The sequence below is a fragment of the Monoraphidium neglectum genome (genome assembly GCF_000611645.1).
Source record: "Monoraphidium neglectum strain SAG 48.87 unplaced genomic scaffold scaffold01169, whole genome shotgun sequence".
In the NCBI taxonomy this organism is placed as follows: Eukaryota; Viridiplantae; Chlorophyta; class Chlorophyceae; order Sphaeropleales; family Selenastraceae; genus Monoraphidium; species Monoraphidium neglectum.
This window is the reverse complement of record NW_014012459.1, coordinates 1-13,318: the sequence shown is the minus strand read 5'-3', so window position 1 is coordinate 13,318 and position 13,318 is coordinate 1. Positions and strand designations below refer to the sequence as shown.

Here is a 13,318-nt window from a genome sequence, read left to right as displayed (position 1 = left end):
CGCCGCTGCCGCTCGCCGCCGAGGCCGCGCTGCGGCCCTGGGGGCCGCGGAACCCGCTAGTGGCCTCGTCGTCGCTGGCGGCGGCAGCGTCGAGCTCGTCGTCGCTGTCGGGGACGCGGAAGGAGACTGAAAGGCTCCGCGCGGGGCCGCCGCCGCTGGCGGCAGTGCCATGGGCGCCGCCATGCTGCCGCTGCTGTTCCCCAGGATCTATGATGAGGGATTGTCGGAATGCGTTGTATCGATCGCGGCACATTTGAAACCTCGGCAGGCGCGCTGCCATGTGCGGCGATTGCGCACATCACCCCCTGCCCCGCCGCACCTGGGGGAACGCCATAGCTGCTGCCAGGTGTCTGCGACCGCTGCCGAGTCTGTGAGAATGCTTTTCTCTCGACGGTTTGCGGAAGCTTTCCTATAGGTGAATCAAACACAGGCTGCCGGATCGGGAGTGACAGCAGCTCTCCGTCCTCGTCTAATCGCGACCGCCACATACTTGCAAGCCAAATTACACTTTGATCCTATGCTGTGATGGCAGCTACATACATGTTCGTGGGGCCAAGATCTGGCGATATCGCAGCTTAGTACCGTACACAACAGCAGAGTTCTGATGCAGAGTGTGGTGGATGTTATCTGTGTGCAATGTGCAATATATCTGACGCCCTGCACCCCAGCAGCATGTCTTGCCCTGCTGCTGCTTCACCACCATCGCCCCGGCCACCTCCGTGCGGCCTGCGGCACTGGTCCACCCTGCTGCTATTCAGCAAACCAAAATCTCTGTCTTGCAGAGCATCATGGCATTATGCTGAGAAGTTAAGTGGGGCCCAAATTGTTCGGTAGTTGCAGTTGTGCTGTCAGTGCAGCGTGCTGCCTCCCACAGCATGCCATCCAGACGTGAAACTTGCCCCTCCACAGCTAGCGATTGCGTGATCATTCGCTGTCAGTGTCGTCGTCATCGCTGCCCATGGCATCGTCAATCTGCGGGAGGGCGGCGGCGATGATGGCTGTGGTGATGGCCGTAGTGGTGGCACCGCTGTGGAAGTTTTGCTAGTGACGGTCCCTGGTGTTGGCCTGAGGACCCGACACAGTCTCAAGCGTCTCAGCTTCTGCGACCCTGCCCCGCAACTGCCTCCCCATGAAGCAGGGCGTCCTGCCGCGTCTTGTCATGCTTATATTTGGCCTACTCACCAGCCCCTCCCCAATACCGGCAGCCCTGCAGTCCCACCTTCCAGCCCTCTGCCATGAGCTCCACTCGAACGTATGTCACAGCATCCCCCTCCTTCACCCCCGCCTCCTCCAAGGCCTCCCCCTCCCCAAGCAGCCGCCCATTGAGTAAGCAGCGGTCCCAGGGGCCCGAGAAGCCCTCCAGCCGCAGCAGCTTGCCGGCCGGCCGCCAGCCGAGGCGCTCGGCAGCGGCGCGTGCGAGATCGGCGGCGGTTGCGCCGGCTGGGAGCTCCAGATCTGTCAGGGGGTCGAGGACCTGGTGGAAACGTGTCACAATTACGAGAGGCCGGCTACCTGTCACTTTACATATGTGCACCAAGCCAGCCGCCAAGGATGGAGGAGCTGCAGCTTGAAACGAGCCAGGGCCCGACGCTGGACGTGTGCAGGGATGCATGCGAAGGCTCAGGCACACTGCATTAGACCGCGTACGTCTTGGGCGCGTCAGGAGCCTGCATGACCAGGCGCGCACCTGAGTCTTGGTGTCCATCGACTCTTTCCAGTAAAGACTCCATGACTCCACCTGCAGGCGAGGCTGGACCGTAATACGCATGTTGGCTCCACCTGGAGAGTGGGTTGGTTGCACACCGATCGTCCTTGAAGTAACCCAGCCTTGGCTGAAGATTCAAGTATTTGGCGTGGTACTTGGTAGTGTCTCGTCGCTTGATAATCAGCACCGAGTCGAGTTCGTCTGGGCCGAGGCGCGACCAGTCTGTAACGGTAATTGTCACAACGAGACTAAGGGTATGCAGCCATTTATAAAAGTAAGTGTATCATCGCGTGCATGGGATCGACAAGGCACGGTTGTAGCACCACACATCTGTTGAGTACTGCTGCGCGGGCTGCGGTGGCCGCCCTCCGGGTGCCCTGGCCCAGCTCTGCCCTAAGCTGGACAGCTACAGATTGGGGAGCAGGGGGACGCAAAGGACAATGCATGTGTTTTACAACGTTCTGATAGGGGAGCAGGATCAGTGGGGGAAGCCTGGCGAGGGCACATGTTGGGTCAGGCTGCGGGGGACGCTTGCAGTCCATACGTTGTTGTCAGTCAGATTCAGCCAGTGAGTTCACAAAATGCAGAGATAACTTGGATCTTTGACATATCCCAGATTGCTGCACATGTGTGCTAGTGTTGATCATCAATGAGCATTCAAAACGAGTGATATAGACGCAAGCGAGCACGGACATGCCACACAATCTGACTGCTGCCAATAAGCTTGATGCAGGAAGCTGTGTCGGCTGCCCACAGGAGTGCGAGCACAACAGAAAGTGATGGAATGATGGATGAAAAACAAATGCAACAGTGGCACCATCCTGCCAGCCCCACATGGTTGCAGGCGCCATGCGTGACAAACTCCCCCATGCCATTACACAATTGCAGAGCACGGTAGCGGCCTGCGAGCGTTGGCGCTCCGAGCCTCTGGAAGTGGCTGCACAGCTGCAGATCCCGCTCTCAGCTTGCGCCAAAGCTCGTAAATTGTAATCTCACCCATTCCCGGGGCGCAATAGTGAATGCAGTCCACCGAGGTCGTGCCCTGCATCATGTCGTGGTTTTCGTGAAGGGGGATAGAGGCGGCGTATGTTGGCAGGATGGGGATGCCGAAGCGCGGGAGGATGTCGCGGGCCGGCGCGTTGACCACGCCGCCACGGACGGTTGCAGCGGCGAAGGCGGAGCGCTTGCTGGGGTCGACAGCCAGGGTGCCTGTCGCGTAGTCGAACAGCCAGCCTGGTTTGAGGGTGACCATTCAACGGTTGAGGAGGGCGGGGGTGGGGGGGGGCAAGGCATTGTGTTAAGCCCAATGTCATGGCCAACAAGTGGGTGGTCTGCCACTTGCTGGTGCAAATGCCAGCGCTGGTGCAAGTGCAAGCCTATGAAAACTGTCTGCACAGGCGAGCCTGTAGCCCAGCGGCTTGCACACCGTTTGAAAGACGACCCATCAAGGTAGCGCAGTCGGCACCCATTGGGTCCATCGCCTGGCCCGCTCGCAGGTATGCAAGGAGTCACATTCCCCCACAGCTTGCCTTGCTGCGCGGGCTTGCAGGTTTTGTGCTGCGTGTCTTGATCGTGAGACGCAGGCGTCTCGCGGAAGATGACGTGAGGAAATTTGCCCTTGTTGCGCTGGGGCGGCGGGACGGAGGAGAGAGGGCAACCTTGGTGCAAATTCCAACCTGGCAGTAGGCCCCATTACTCCTGCTGGTGCGCAAGCGGCATCTGAGTGCCTCGGTGACGTCATTGCCAGCTGCTACGTGAGGCTCGCTTGCATGAAGTGCTTCTGCTGCTGCTGCTACTGCTGCTGCTGCTGCTGTTGCTGTTGCTGCTGCTGCTGCTGCTGCTGCTGCTGCTGCTGCTTGCACACAACTCTGATCGGCACGCGTCCATGCGCCAGTATTGTGTACAGCGGCCAATGACACCCGCTCGCGTGCGCACCAGGTAGTCAAAGCCCAGCTTGACCAGAGCGCGCTTCAGCGCTGCAGAGCCGACAGCGATGCCCGCCTTCAAGTCCCACAGGCCAAACCTGTGAAGTAGCACAAGCATACGACATGGTTTTCGATGCGGCAGCCTTCGCACCCGCCAACACAAAGCTGTGGACAGCAACCGCCAATCAACACAGCCCGTTTGGCATCAGGTGGTGCTTCAGCCAGCCGCTTCACGCCACGGCAACCCACTGCAGCAGGAAGATGTCTTCTGGGCTGGCAAACTTGCTGCGCAGCAGCTGAAGCACGCCACCTTCTGCAACCTGGTTGGCAGAGACAGGGTGCAAGAGTTGTGTGAGAGTCAGCAGTGGCTCTCGCAATTAACCTACCCTCTCAATCACTCCAGCCGTACCACTCGGGGCCGTCACTGTTGTGGTGGCACCACAACAGGGTCCTGCTGTCATGTCATTCGCTCATGACATTCGAGCCCCGGCGCGCCTTGGGGCTTTCGACGAGGGTGGAGCCGAGCACGGTGACCACCCTGCAGATGCGCGTATCCTGGGGAAGGTGGATGCACCTTGACTCGCCGTGAGCGGTGGGCAGGGCATCCAGCTGCTGCATCAGGACGGCCTCGGGGCTGGCCGCGCACTCCTTGCCCTCCCAGAAATCTAACATGAAGCACTGCAACGACTTGTAAAGACTCTTGGTGTGGGAGTCGCTGCGGGTGGTGGGAAGAACATGTCAACAACGTCTTGTTTGGCTGGTGCAAAGCCAACCCCCCGCAACACCTTCAGGCTAGACCCCTCTTCTGCAGACTTATTTTCCTAGAGGTTGTGCATGTAAGCCTACCCAAGAAGCCAGAGCGTGCGTCCACGCAGGTACGGCCAGAGGTCGCATGGCGACAGCTCAAGTGCGCCGCCGTCACGCAGCTTCCGCGCCATGTCGAGAGCTGCGACCCGCTGTTTGGCGTTGCAGATGCCAAATCTATTTGAATCTAGCGACATCTTGCACTGCTGTACCCTGTGGTTTGATTGGCACGAGCAGCACTCTCAGGCAGCACCTTGCACGAGTTGAGGTGGCATGCTGCGGGTGCTGCTGAGCAGTTTTACGAGCAGAAAATGTGAGGCCTGATTGCATGCAGAAGGTCACAATCGCGGTAATCAGCAGAGAAGACGTTGGATGGGTCAAAGCGGACTGGTAGAGATCCCTTGCATTTACCAATGGCCGGTGCGCTGGCACGGCTCGCCCGCCGCAGTCTGGCAAGCGGCCATGTTGACGACTCCACCCATCAAGAGGCCTGGCCCGCCCGTCTGAGTGACTGTGTACGTTACTGGACATGAAGCAGCGCACGCTCCAACAACAAGCGCTGCCAGAAAGAATACTGGGGCGAAACCCAACGACATGGACCACGCGATCTGCAGCAAAATCAGATCAGACTCCGAAACCCTCAAGGTGAAAGATCTTTGGCATCTAAATATACACGTGCAGCAAGGTGTGGCGTCGATACGGTACCATATGTCGACAAGATCTTGAAGGGCGGTTTGTAACCAAGGCCGCCCATGCGCGCATGCAGTAAGTAATAGTGATTGTAGAAGATTTAAATTTATATGCTTCAAAAATCAAGACAATTCCGTGCTGGTCATCAGCAGCTGCTGTCATCAGCAGGTGCTGTCAAGCCACTGAGCCCTCACCGCATGACCAGAACCCCACCCCCTCCAAGGGGCCCCGTACGCCTCAACGCGCCTCCACGCACCGAGTTTATCTTCCGGCCGCCTCAAGTGTTAGAACTTTGCACAAGGGCTGATAGTCGGCAGACTGTTGCGTTACTTGCATTGGCGGAGGCAGTCAGGTGTCAACTTCCACAGCTGACAGGAGAGTAAGGAAGAAAGGTCAAAGCCCAACACATCTGCGCAAGCGCCTGCACAAAAACCGGAACAAAAGCAAGCTCCCGGTGCCACTGCAGCCGCTGCGACTCCGCTCGAAGCCCGCTAGCGCTTGCGCTCCCGCTTCCACCGGAACACCGCCGGCGCGTCGGCCGTCGCGCTCGACAGCTTGCGCTTGCGCCCGCGGCCCGTCATCACCGCCTTCTCAGCGTCCATCTTCTGCGCCAGCTTGTCGAGCGATGCGTGGCGCTCCACGCGCTGCGCCAGCTCCTTGTACGCTGCGTGCTTGCGCCTGGCAGGGACCGGCCGGCAGGGGAGGGAGGGGCGGCGCAACGGTCGGTGGTGCGCATTGCCAAGCGGCCGGGCTGCCGCCCTCAGCGGCATGGGTCGCCGCCAGTCGGCCCCAGACCATGTCGCTCCTAGCTGTCTGCAGCAACGCCCCCATTTCCCTGCCTTACGGACCGCTGGCTGCGCCCTCCCCCCGCCCGTCCACCCTCCTCTCCCCGCGCCCACCTCTCCATCTTGGCCGCCGCCTTGGTGTCGGGCTCACTGACCGCCGCCGCGCTCTCGAGCTGCGCGCGCCGCGGGCGGTTGTACGAACGGTCCAGCAGCTCCCTCGGGCAGTCAAAGAACTCCTCTGGGTCAAACTCCCGCGCCTCCTTGCCGCTGTCGAGGAAGACCTTGTGCTTCGACTGGCGTGGCGCGCCGATGAAGTGCAGCTGCTCCTTAAGCTTCGCGATCTTCTACTTGAGAGGACGGCACAGATAGAAGCGGCGGTTTGAGGGGTGATGAAGCAGCAGTTGAAAAGAAGGAGTGGCTGGTTGACAAAACAGTCAAGTGAGGGATACGGATCAAGCACAGCCATGGGAGTGCAGCCGGCACAAACCACCATCGCAAGAACGCACTGCGGAGCTGCACTTTCCCGCCTCATCCCTCCCTCCCTCCCTCCCAAAACAGAGCCGCCGCGTTGCCGTGGCCCTCGTCAACGCGTTGACTTCCAACCCCCTGCCCCCGCCACCGCCCCAAAGCTGCCCGCCCCACCTTCGCCTCGGCCGTGGCCTTGGCCCGCAGGTAGGCCACGTCCTGCGTTTTCATCAGCGCCAGCTCGCTCTGGCTGTACTTGTTCGCCTCCGCCGTCGGGGTCACGTGCACGCCGTCCTTCGTGCGCGCCGACTCCATCGCAAAGTAGAACTCATCCGGGTTGCGCTCCTCCGCCTTGCGCTGCAGCGCCTGCGCTCGCGGGAGGGGCGGGTGCGGGCGCGCGTGCGTGCGGTGAGTGGGAGGGCCATGAGTGCAGCGCAAGCCGCACATGCAGGGGACTGGCTTGAGTGCTGGCATGTCTGCGGGGATCCACAACTTCCATGCTGTGCCGCTCGCAGAGCCGAACAATACATTGTCGTTGCAGCCCGCGGTGCCCCAGTGGCCTCCGCTGCCCGGCGGACTGACTTCCACGACTCCGCCCCTGTGCCTTGTCCACAAACAGTGGACCTGATCTGCAGCTTGTTCAGAGACCCTTTGTGATTTGGGGGGGGGGTCATCCAGAGCAACGCATGTGCTGCTGCTGCGCCTGCTGCTGCTGCTGCGCCTGCTGCTGCTGCTGCGCCTGCTGCTGCTGCTGCTCACCTTGATGGCCTTCTCCTTGCGGTGGAAGTCGCGGGCACGTTCCTTGTAGTCCTTCTTCTTCTCAAGGAGCCCGAATTTCGAACGGGCGGCTCTGCACACGCGGCGAATGGGCACACAGCAAGCGAATGGGGCACAGTGACTAGGGCACGGTCAAGAGCAGCAGGCCATGCACCCTGGGGGTGCGCGAAGCTTCAGCTGCGGTAACAAACACATCCACAAATTTCACGCAACACTGCAATCCATACACATGTCGGCATGCATGAACAGCGTGCGGGGGATGTCAAGAACAGAGCAGCGACGGCGGCCGCAGCGACGCATCCCATCTTGTGCGTCCAACAAGGCCCTGGGCTTGCTCACGGCTGCCCTCTCTCTTTGTGTGTTTTTCGCTTGATGGCGTTGGCAAGAGACCCGCCCCCCATCCTGACGACCTCTCAAGAGTGACACGGTAAAAATGGCAGCGGCGAAGCGGCGATCTCGATTAGCTGTTGGTTAAGAACGAGCTATAAAGAACTCCATACGGGTATGCGATTTGCAGAGCGACAAGCTGCTTCTCTCTTCTGAGGGCTGATGGGTGTGAAAGCCAGCCTATTGCGAGCAGCACTGCGTTGTGCAAGCAGTTGTGCACTGGCAGTGTTGCCTCTCAGTGTTTGATGATACACACTACACACGTGCAGGCCAGAATTATCTGATGGCTGCGCCTTTGTGGGCCTCTCACCTGCTGCAGTAATGTTTGAGCGGTTGCCAACTGCTGCTGTTCCGTTTTCGCGGCCGACAAGCTGCCAGTGTCCTGTGTCCTGAAGCTGGACCTTGCCGGGCCAAGCAGATACACGCGCCTTAAGTATGGACCGCAGCTTCATGCTGGCAGGTGCTGTTGCTCCCGCGCTGTGCCCATACCGGTGTGCTATCTACTCTCGTAACAATGGGGGCTCGCATGTGCCACCAACAGCGGGGTGGCCATATTAGCTGTTGCGGAGCAGGAAACACCAGTCACTCGGTCACACCTGTATTGGCAGCCAATCCACACTTGTTTGGCACATGTGATGCAAGCTGCGGCGCTCTCGCCCGACGCATTGCCAGCACCAAACTGTCCACCTGTGCTCTGCTGATCTGCTGTCATGCTCATGTCGTGCGAGTTTGCATGCGCTCCATCTGTCTGCTGGGGTGACAGCAGAGACACATCCTGCACACACACCGATAGTCACCGCTGTTATCCTGCTAATTTTACGGCACCATGGCGCAGAGCGAGCCCTTCAACTAAGTTCCCACCTGCGAGACGTGATCTTACACTGTGAACGTGGTTGCAGCTCGCAGGCCCGTGCCGTAGTGGGGGCAATCATAAGCTCGACAGCATCTCAGCGTGTCGCTTGGGCGTGGCAGGGGCGCTCAGCGGCTCGCAGCGCCACTCGCCTCGGGGCGCGGCAGGCGCGCTGGGCAGCGTGTAGCGGCACTCGGCACCGGCAAGGGGCGGAGGGGACGACATGCACGAAGACGCCCCTGAGCACGCCACACCAACGGCGCCTGCCCGCCGGCTGCTGCGGGACTCATTCCCACCCTTGAGTGCGCCGAGCAGAGCGGTCCAAGCAAGCGGCTCTGCGGCTGGACGGGCAGCGCCGGACACCGCCACTCGCGCCACAGCCGTCGCCGCCACGCGCGCGGAAGCCCCCGGCACAGGTGCCGGCGCCACGGAGGAAATGGATGGTGCAGTCAAGCGGCGGCCAGGGCGGCCGGTCAAAGCGTCGGGGGAGTATACAAAAGGTGAGGGCTGCTATGCGTTGTCAGGGCATGCGCATGCGCGGAACATGCCCATGTGCGCACGGTGCACGACTCTGGTGCACGCATGGAGGATGCGTGTGGCACATTCACGCTAATCATTGATGCATGCATGCATGCAGGGTACCTACGAATCAAGCAGTGGCGGCAACGCAGCAAAGACAGCATGGCGGGGTTAGCGTCGGAGGTGCAGCAGAAGCTGGCGCAGGTGCTGTCCCTGTCAGCGCAGAACTACATGCTCAAGGTGCGGTGCACACGCTTGCCGCACGCACAATAGTGAGTATTGATGCACATGCAAAGCAAGGAGGTGTGTACATGTGTGTGTATGTACTGGCGCGTGATGTGTCTTGTGTGTGTGTGTATGTGTGTGTGTGTGTGTGTGTGTGTGTGTGTGTGTGTGTGCACGTGTACGTGCGTGCACTGATGTTTGTTGTAAGTGTTATTGTGTGGGTGTGGTATCAAGCGCACGTGCTATAGCGTACATCTGTTTGGAAGGCAGGTAGGTGAGGGGCGCTGGGAAACTGCAGCGGTCTGGTCCCCGCGAGCACGCTTGCCGCATAGAGCTGTAACAATTCCTCGACCTGACCGCGTAAACTTGAACGCCGCAGATCAGGGAGACTGTGCTGGAGCAGACGATAATCTCCTTAGACAGCTGTGCAGCGCAGGGGGCTCCAGGCGCGCCCCTCAGCAGCAGCCCCGCCAGCAGCGGCCCAGGGCCGGCCTTTGCAGCGGCCGCCACGCCGGGCGCAACCAGCAGCGGCAGCAGCTTCGGCGCCGCCGCCGCCGCCGCAGCCGCCGTGCGGCCCAACAGCGCGGCGGCGACCCCGCCGGCCCAGGAGGAAGTGTCGAGTGCTGCACCGCTGCAGCAGCACCATCCCCCACACCAGCAGGAGCCGCAGCCGCGTTCCCAGGCGTTCCTGCAGCTTGCTGACGCGTTCCGCTCCCTCCATGCCAAGCTGCTCCGCCTCGCGGAGGGCGCTGGCGGGGTGGCGGGCCGCGTGCAGGGCGTAAGTGGCAGCGAGGGCGGCGACGCCACGCGGCCGCTTGCGAGCCCCTTTCCCCAGCAGCATGCGCTCCTACGGTTGTTTATGGCGCTGAGCCCCGAGGAGATGCACACTTTCATATCCACAAACATGGTGTGTGTGCACGCGCGCGCAACCAGTGCATCAGCGTCAGCATTTGCATGCGGGTTGTTGTGCATGTGGGTGCATAATGCGGGCGTTGCTGGCGCTGCCGTGCCTGCTGCTGCTGCTGCTGCTGCTGCTGCTGCTGCTGCCGCCGCCGCCATCAATGCCGCTGCTGTCACTGGACCCAGCCGCCCCAAGCTTGCGCCTCAACGACACCCTGCCAACATCACTGCCATCACCTACAACAGGACTCTGGGGAGGTGGAGAGTGTTCCCAACGAGAAGTGGCGCCAGGTGGCAGCAGCTGTGGAGCTCAGGTGGGGCATCCCAGAGCCAAACTCATCGCATTAGAAGACTGGGCCCCATCCTGAGGCTGCGACGCCTTGCTTTTGGTGTTTTGTCATGTTGCAGCGGGCGGTTCTGTCTGCGGCGCTGCGGTTGGCTGGCCCGCCAAAGCACCAAGGAGGTGCAAGTCATCGCGCAGCGTACCTCGACCCCCCACCAGCAACCTGCCCCCCTTCTCACCCGCAACCTGCCTGTCCTTTGTCTATCATCACCCGGGGCGCCGCGATGGGCCCGCAGCCCTGAGCAAGAGCAGCGCGCCGGCGTCGCGTTCGACAACTTTTTTAGCAACATGGACAGGGTGATGGACGAGCGCCGGGACCTGCAGCGCAGCCTGGCGGACGCGATGCAGAGAGCACAGCACGGCAACGCGGCAGCGGCGGCATCTGCAGAGGGGCCGGCGGCCGACGCGGCAGGGGTGGCGGGCGAGGAGGGGGCCAGCAGAACGGAGGCGGCAGCCGCTGGTGGGGGCACGCAGATCGAGGCGGCGGTTGAGTGTGAGGAGCTGCTGCACTTGCTCAGGAGCAATATGGTGAGTGGTTGGGATTGAGGCACACGCTTTCTAAGTGCACGTAGTTGCGGGTGCATGGTGCTCTGTGTGTGTGTGTGTGTGTGTGTGTGTGTGTGTGTGTGTGTGTGTGTGACTACAGGCGACTCAGGCAGCTGCTAGTACTTGCAGTGGTGCTTGCAGTCGTGTACAGCATTCGCACTCACCTGCATCGCGTGTGTGGTGTCTGGCGACAAATGGGGTTAGGCAGTGTGCGTAAACTTCGTGTGTGCGCGTGCCCCCAGTTCGCCTGTAGCTGCAGAAGGCCCGTTGCAGCCATCAACGGGGCACGCCGCAAAGCAGCCAGAACTCCCCTCGGTCAATTTGGGTGCACAATCGTCGGCCTTGCACTCGTGTGTGTTTGCGTTGGACCCCTCCGAACCATGTAGTGCTGGCGATTTTTGCGCGGTTGGGAACCTCAGGTGCGGGAGGACCAGGTCTGGAATACCATGTCTTGGACCCTCAAGACCATCATCGAGCCAGAGCCGCTGGGGGCCTGCCTGCTGCAGAGCTGGTGCGGCGCCGACCCCATGCGCATTTGTGCCATCCGTTTGTGCCGGCCCGCCGCGTAGAGCTCAGCGCTGCGCTGAGCAGGCTGGCAATACTTTGTCCCTGGCCCGTGGTGATGGTGACATGCTCTGAGTTTATCACTGTCATCTGGCACGCGCGCACGCACACACACACACACACACACACACACACACACACACACACACACACCGTGTGCGCACAAATAGCAAATTTGACACTCAACCCCTTATACAATGCGTTCTTTCTCCGACTACTCCCTGCCTCGCAACTCCTTCAACTCCCTTCTTTCTCGCTCCTTCTTTTCATGACACACAGGCCCTTCTGGCCAAGACTGACGCTGATACTTGCGGCCAAGTTGGGGAGGGACGTTCCTATCAAGGCCCCCCGCCCGCAAACCCTTGCACGCGGCATGGCTGGCGGGCCCACCTCTGGCTGACAGACGCGAGAGCTCTCAGGCCGACTGCCATTGCGCGCTCTGCAGCAATGCGTCTTTGCTGCAGCGCCCCTGCGCACTGCGCGCTGCAAAGGAGGCGTGTGGCAGGCAGGCTCGTTGGGATGTCATATGTCATCCTGTAGCTGCTGGTGCCTGCCGTGAGAGGCGCCCCCTGGGCACAAATTGTTGTCGAGGCCTCTGTACCCTCTTTGCTGCCCCCCCCCTGCAACCCGGGGGCCGGCGCTCATGCGGGCTTGCCGCCTGAACGCACACCACTCCGGCCTTGCAGCTGCACTGACCATGGGCCGGGTACCGTCAGTTTCACGATCGCAGATCTTTTTTCCAAGATGTGTGCCGGGTATGCCACCATGCTATATAATCGACTCGTCGCCTCAAACCTTCTTGCAAGCCATCGTATCTCACAGCAAAGCTCGTGAGTGGCCGCGCGCTGCACGCAGCTGCTCAGCGCAGCGGGTCGGGCCCCGGAAAACGCCGACACTGCTGCGCACGACCCCTAGTTCGTCAACCCTTGCAGCCATTGTTGCGTCCAACACAGCACGCATGGCGCCCGCGCGATTTTATGCCCCCCCTGAGGCATTCATCCGCTCGCGGCGCGGCGGCCGGCTGCCGGGCGCACGCCCACGACTGCGGCGTTGCTACGTTCACACAGTGTGCGCCAGGCACAGTGCCTTCCAACAGTTGCTGTGTGTTGCGTTTCGGTTCTTTTCTTCTCTCAGGGATGCCTTGGAAACAATTCAGGTATCTGGTGATGTGTTGGCGCCATGGGCGCCACCCTGCCCTGTCTGGATTGTCCCCATGGCCCGACCTGGTGCGCGATCGCGTCGGATCCCCGCCATTCACATCGTGTCACTTACGATTGCAAACACGTGCCACACCCATCACATCACCAGCGCTCCGCAGCGCTGCTTATCCCTCCACCCCCGTGCATGGGTTCCCGAGTGCCAGGGCCAATGCTGCTCGTGCGACCAAGAAACCACCATCACTGGCATGATCACACCTTCTGACCGCAACGCACAGCCGCCTCATCACCGCACCCTGCATTTGTTGAGCGACCCACGTGTACTTTTGGCGCTGGAGTTTTTGAGGTTGTTGTCAAACCTTTGTGCACTGCTTTCCCTTAAAGAGTGGGACGTATCAAAGGAAGTGAATTGACAAGTGATTGCGGCTGCGCGGTAAGCTTTGCAGGGCCAGCGGGGCTTGTGATGCGCACATGGGCGGCGCACGATAGGGGCTATGGGTTCAAAGCGTCCTGTCACAGTTGATGAGCGGTGTAACAAACCTGCGAATTGTGGGCGACGCTGCTCACGCAGTGGGGTTGGGGCAGTGCATTGCTGCCCTGCTCCAACAGCAGCAGGCTGTTGAGAGCGGGCAGGAGGGCCCAGCAAGCACTGTTCAGAGCATGACGTTTGCTCTCT

The 13,318-nt window shown here is 60.9% G+C and overlaps 4 protein-coding genes across 4 annotated transcripts; 1 reads left to right on the top strand and 3 right to left on the bottom strand.

Annotated features, from left to right (window-relative positions):
* Positions 1-1,219: 1,219 nt before the first annotated feature.
* Positions 1,220-2,957, bottom strand: MNEG_6896 (hypothetical protein; the record flags this gene model as incomplete). Its single annotated transcript, XM_014044634.1, has 3 exons — positions 1,220-1,474; positions 1,688-1,779; positions 2,702-2,957. Coding segments are annotated over 3 exons (603 nt in total), but the record flags the coding sequence as incomplete, so codon positions are not given.
* A 440-nt stretch (positions 2,958-3,397) lies between these two features.
* MNEG_6895 (hypothetical protein) lies at positions 3,398-4,631 on the bottom strand (the record flags this gene model as incomplete). Its single annotated transcript, XM_014044633.1, has 4 exons — positions 3,398-3,403; positions 3,641-3,728; positions 4,205-4,345; positions 4,477-4,631. 4 exons carry the CDS (start codon positions 4,629-4,631, stop codon positions 3,398-3,400), a joined length of 390 nt encoding a protein of 129 aa, XP_013900087.1.
* Positions 4,632-5,615: 984 nt separating this feature from the next.
* MNEG_6894 (putative U3 small nucleolar RNA-associatedprotein 11) lies at positions 5,616-7,552 on the bottom strand (the record flags this gene model as incomplete). Its single annotated transcript, XM_014044632.1, has 5 exons — positions 5,616-5,802; positions 6,024-6,202; positions 6,552-6,740; positions 7,134-7,224; positions 7,491-7,552. The coding sequence occupies 5 exons, from the start codon at positions 7,550-7,552 to the stop codon at positions 5,616-5,618; spliced, it is 708 nt and encodes a 235-aa protein (XP_013900086.1).
* Positions 7,553-9,069: 1,517 nt separating this feature from the next.
* MNEG_6893 (hypothetical protein) lies at positions 9,070-11,490 on the top strand (the record flags this gene model as incomplete). Its single annotated transcript, XM_014044631.1, has 5 exons — positions 9,070-9,147; positions 9,512-10,039; positions 10,279-10,346; positions 10,612-10,903; positions 11,341-11,490. 5 exons carry the CDS (start codon positions 9,070-9,072, stop codon positions 11,488-11,490), a joined length of 1,116 nt encoding a protein of 371 aa, XP_013900085.1.
* Between the last annotated feature and the right edge of the window lie 1,828 nt (positions 11,491-13,318).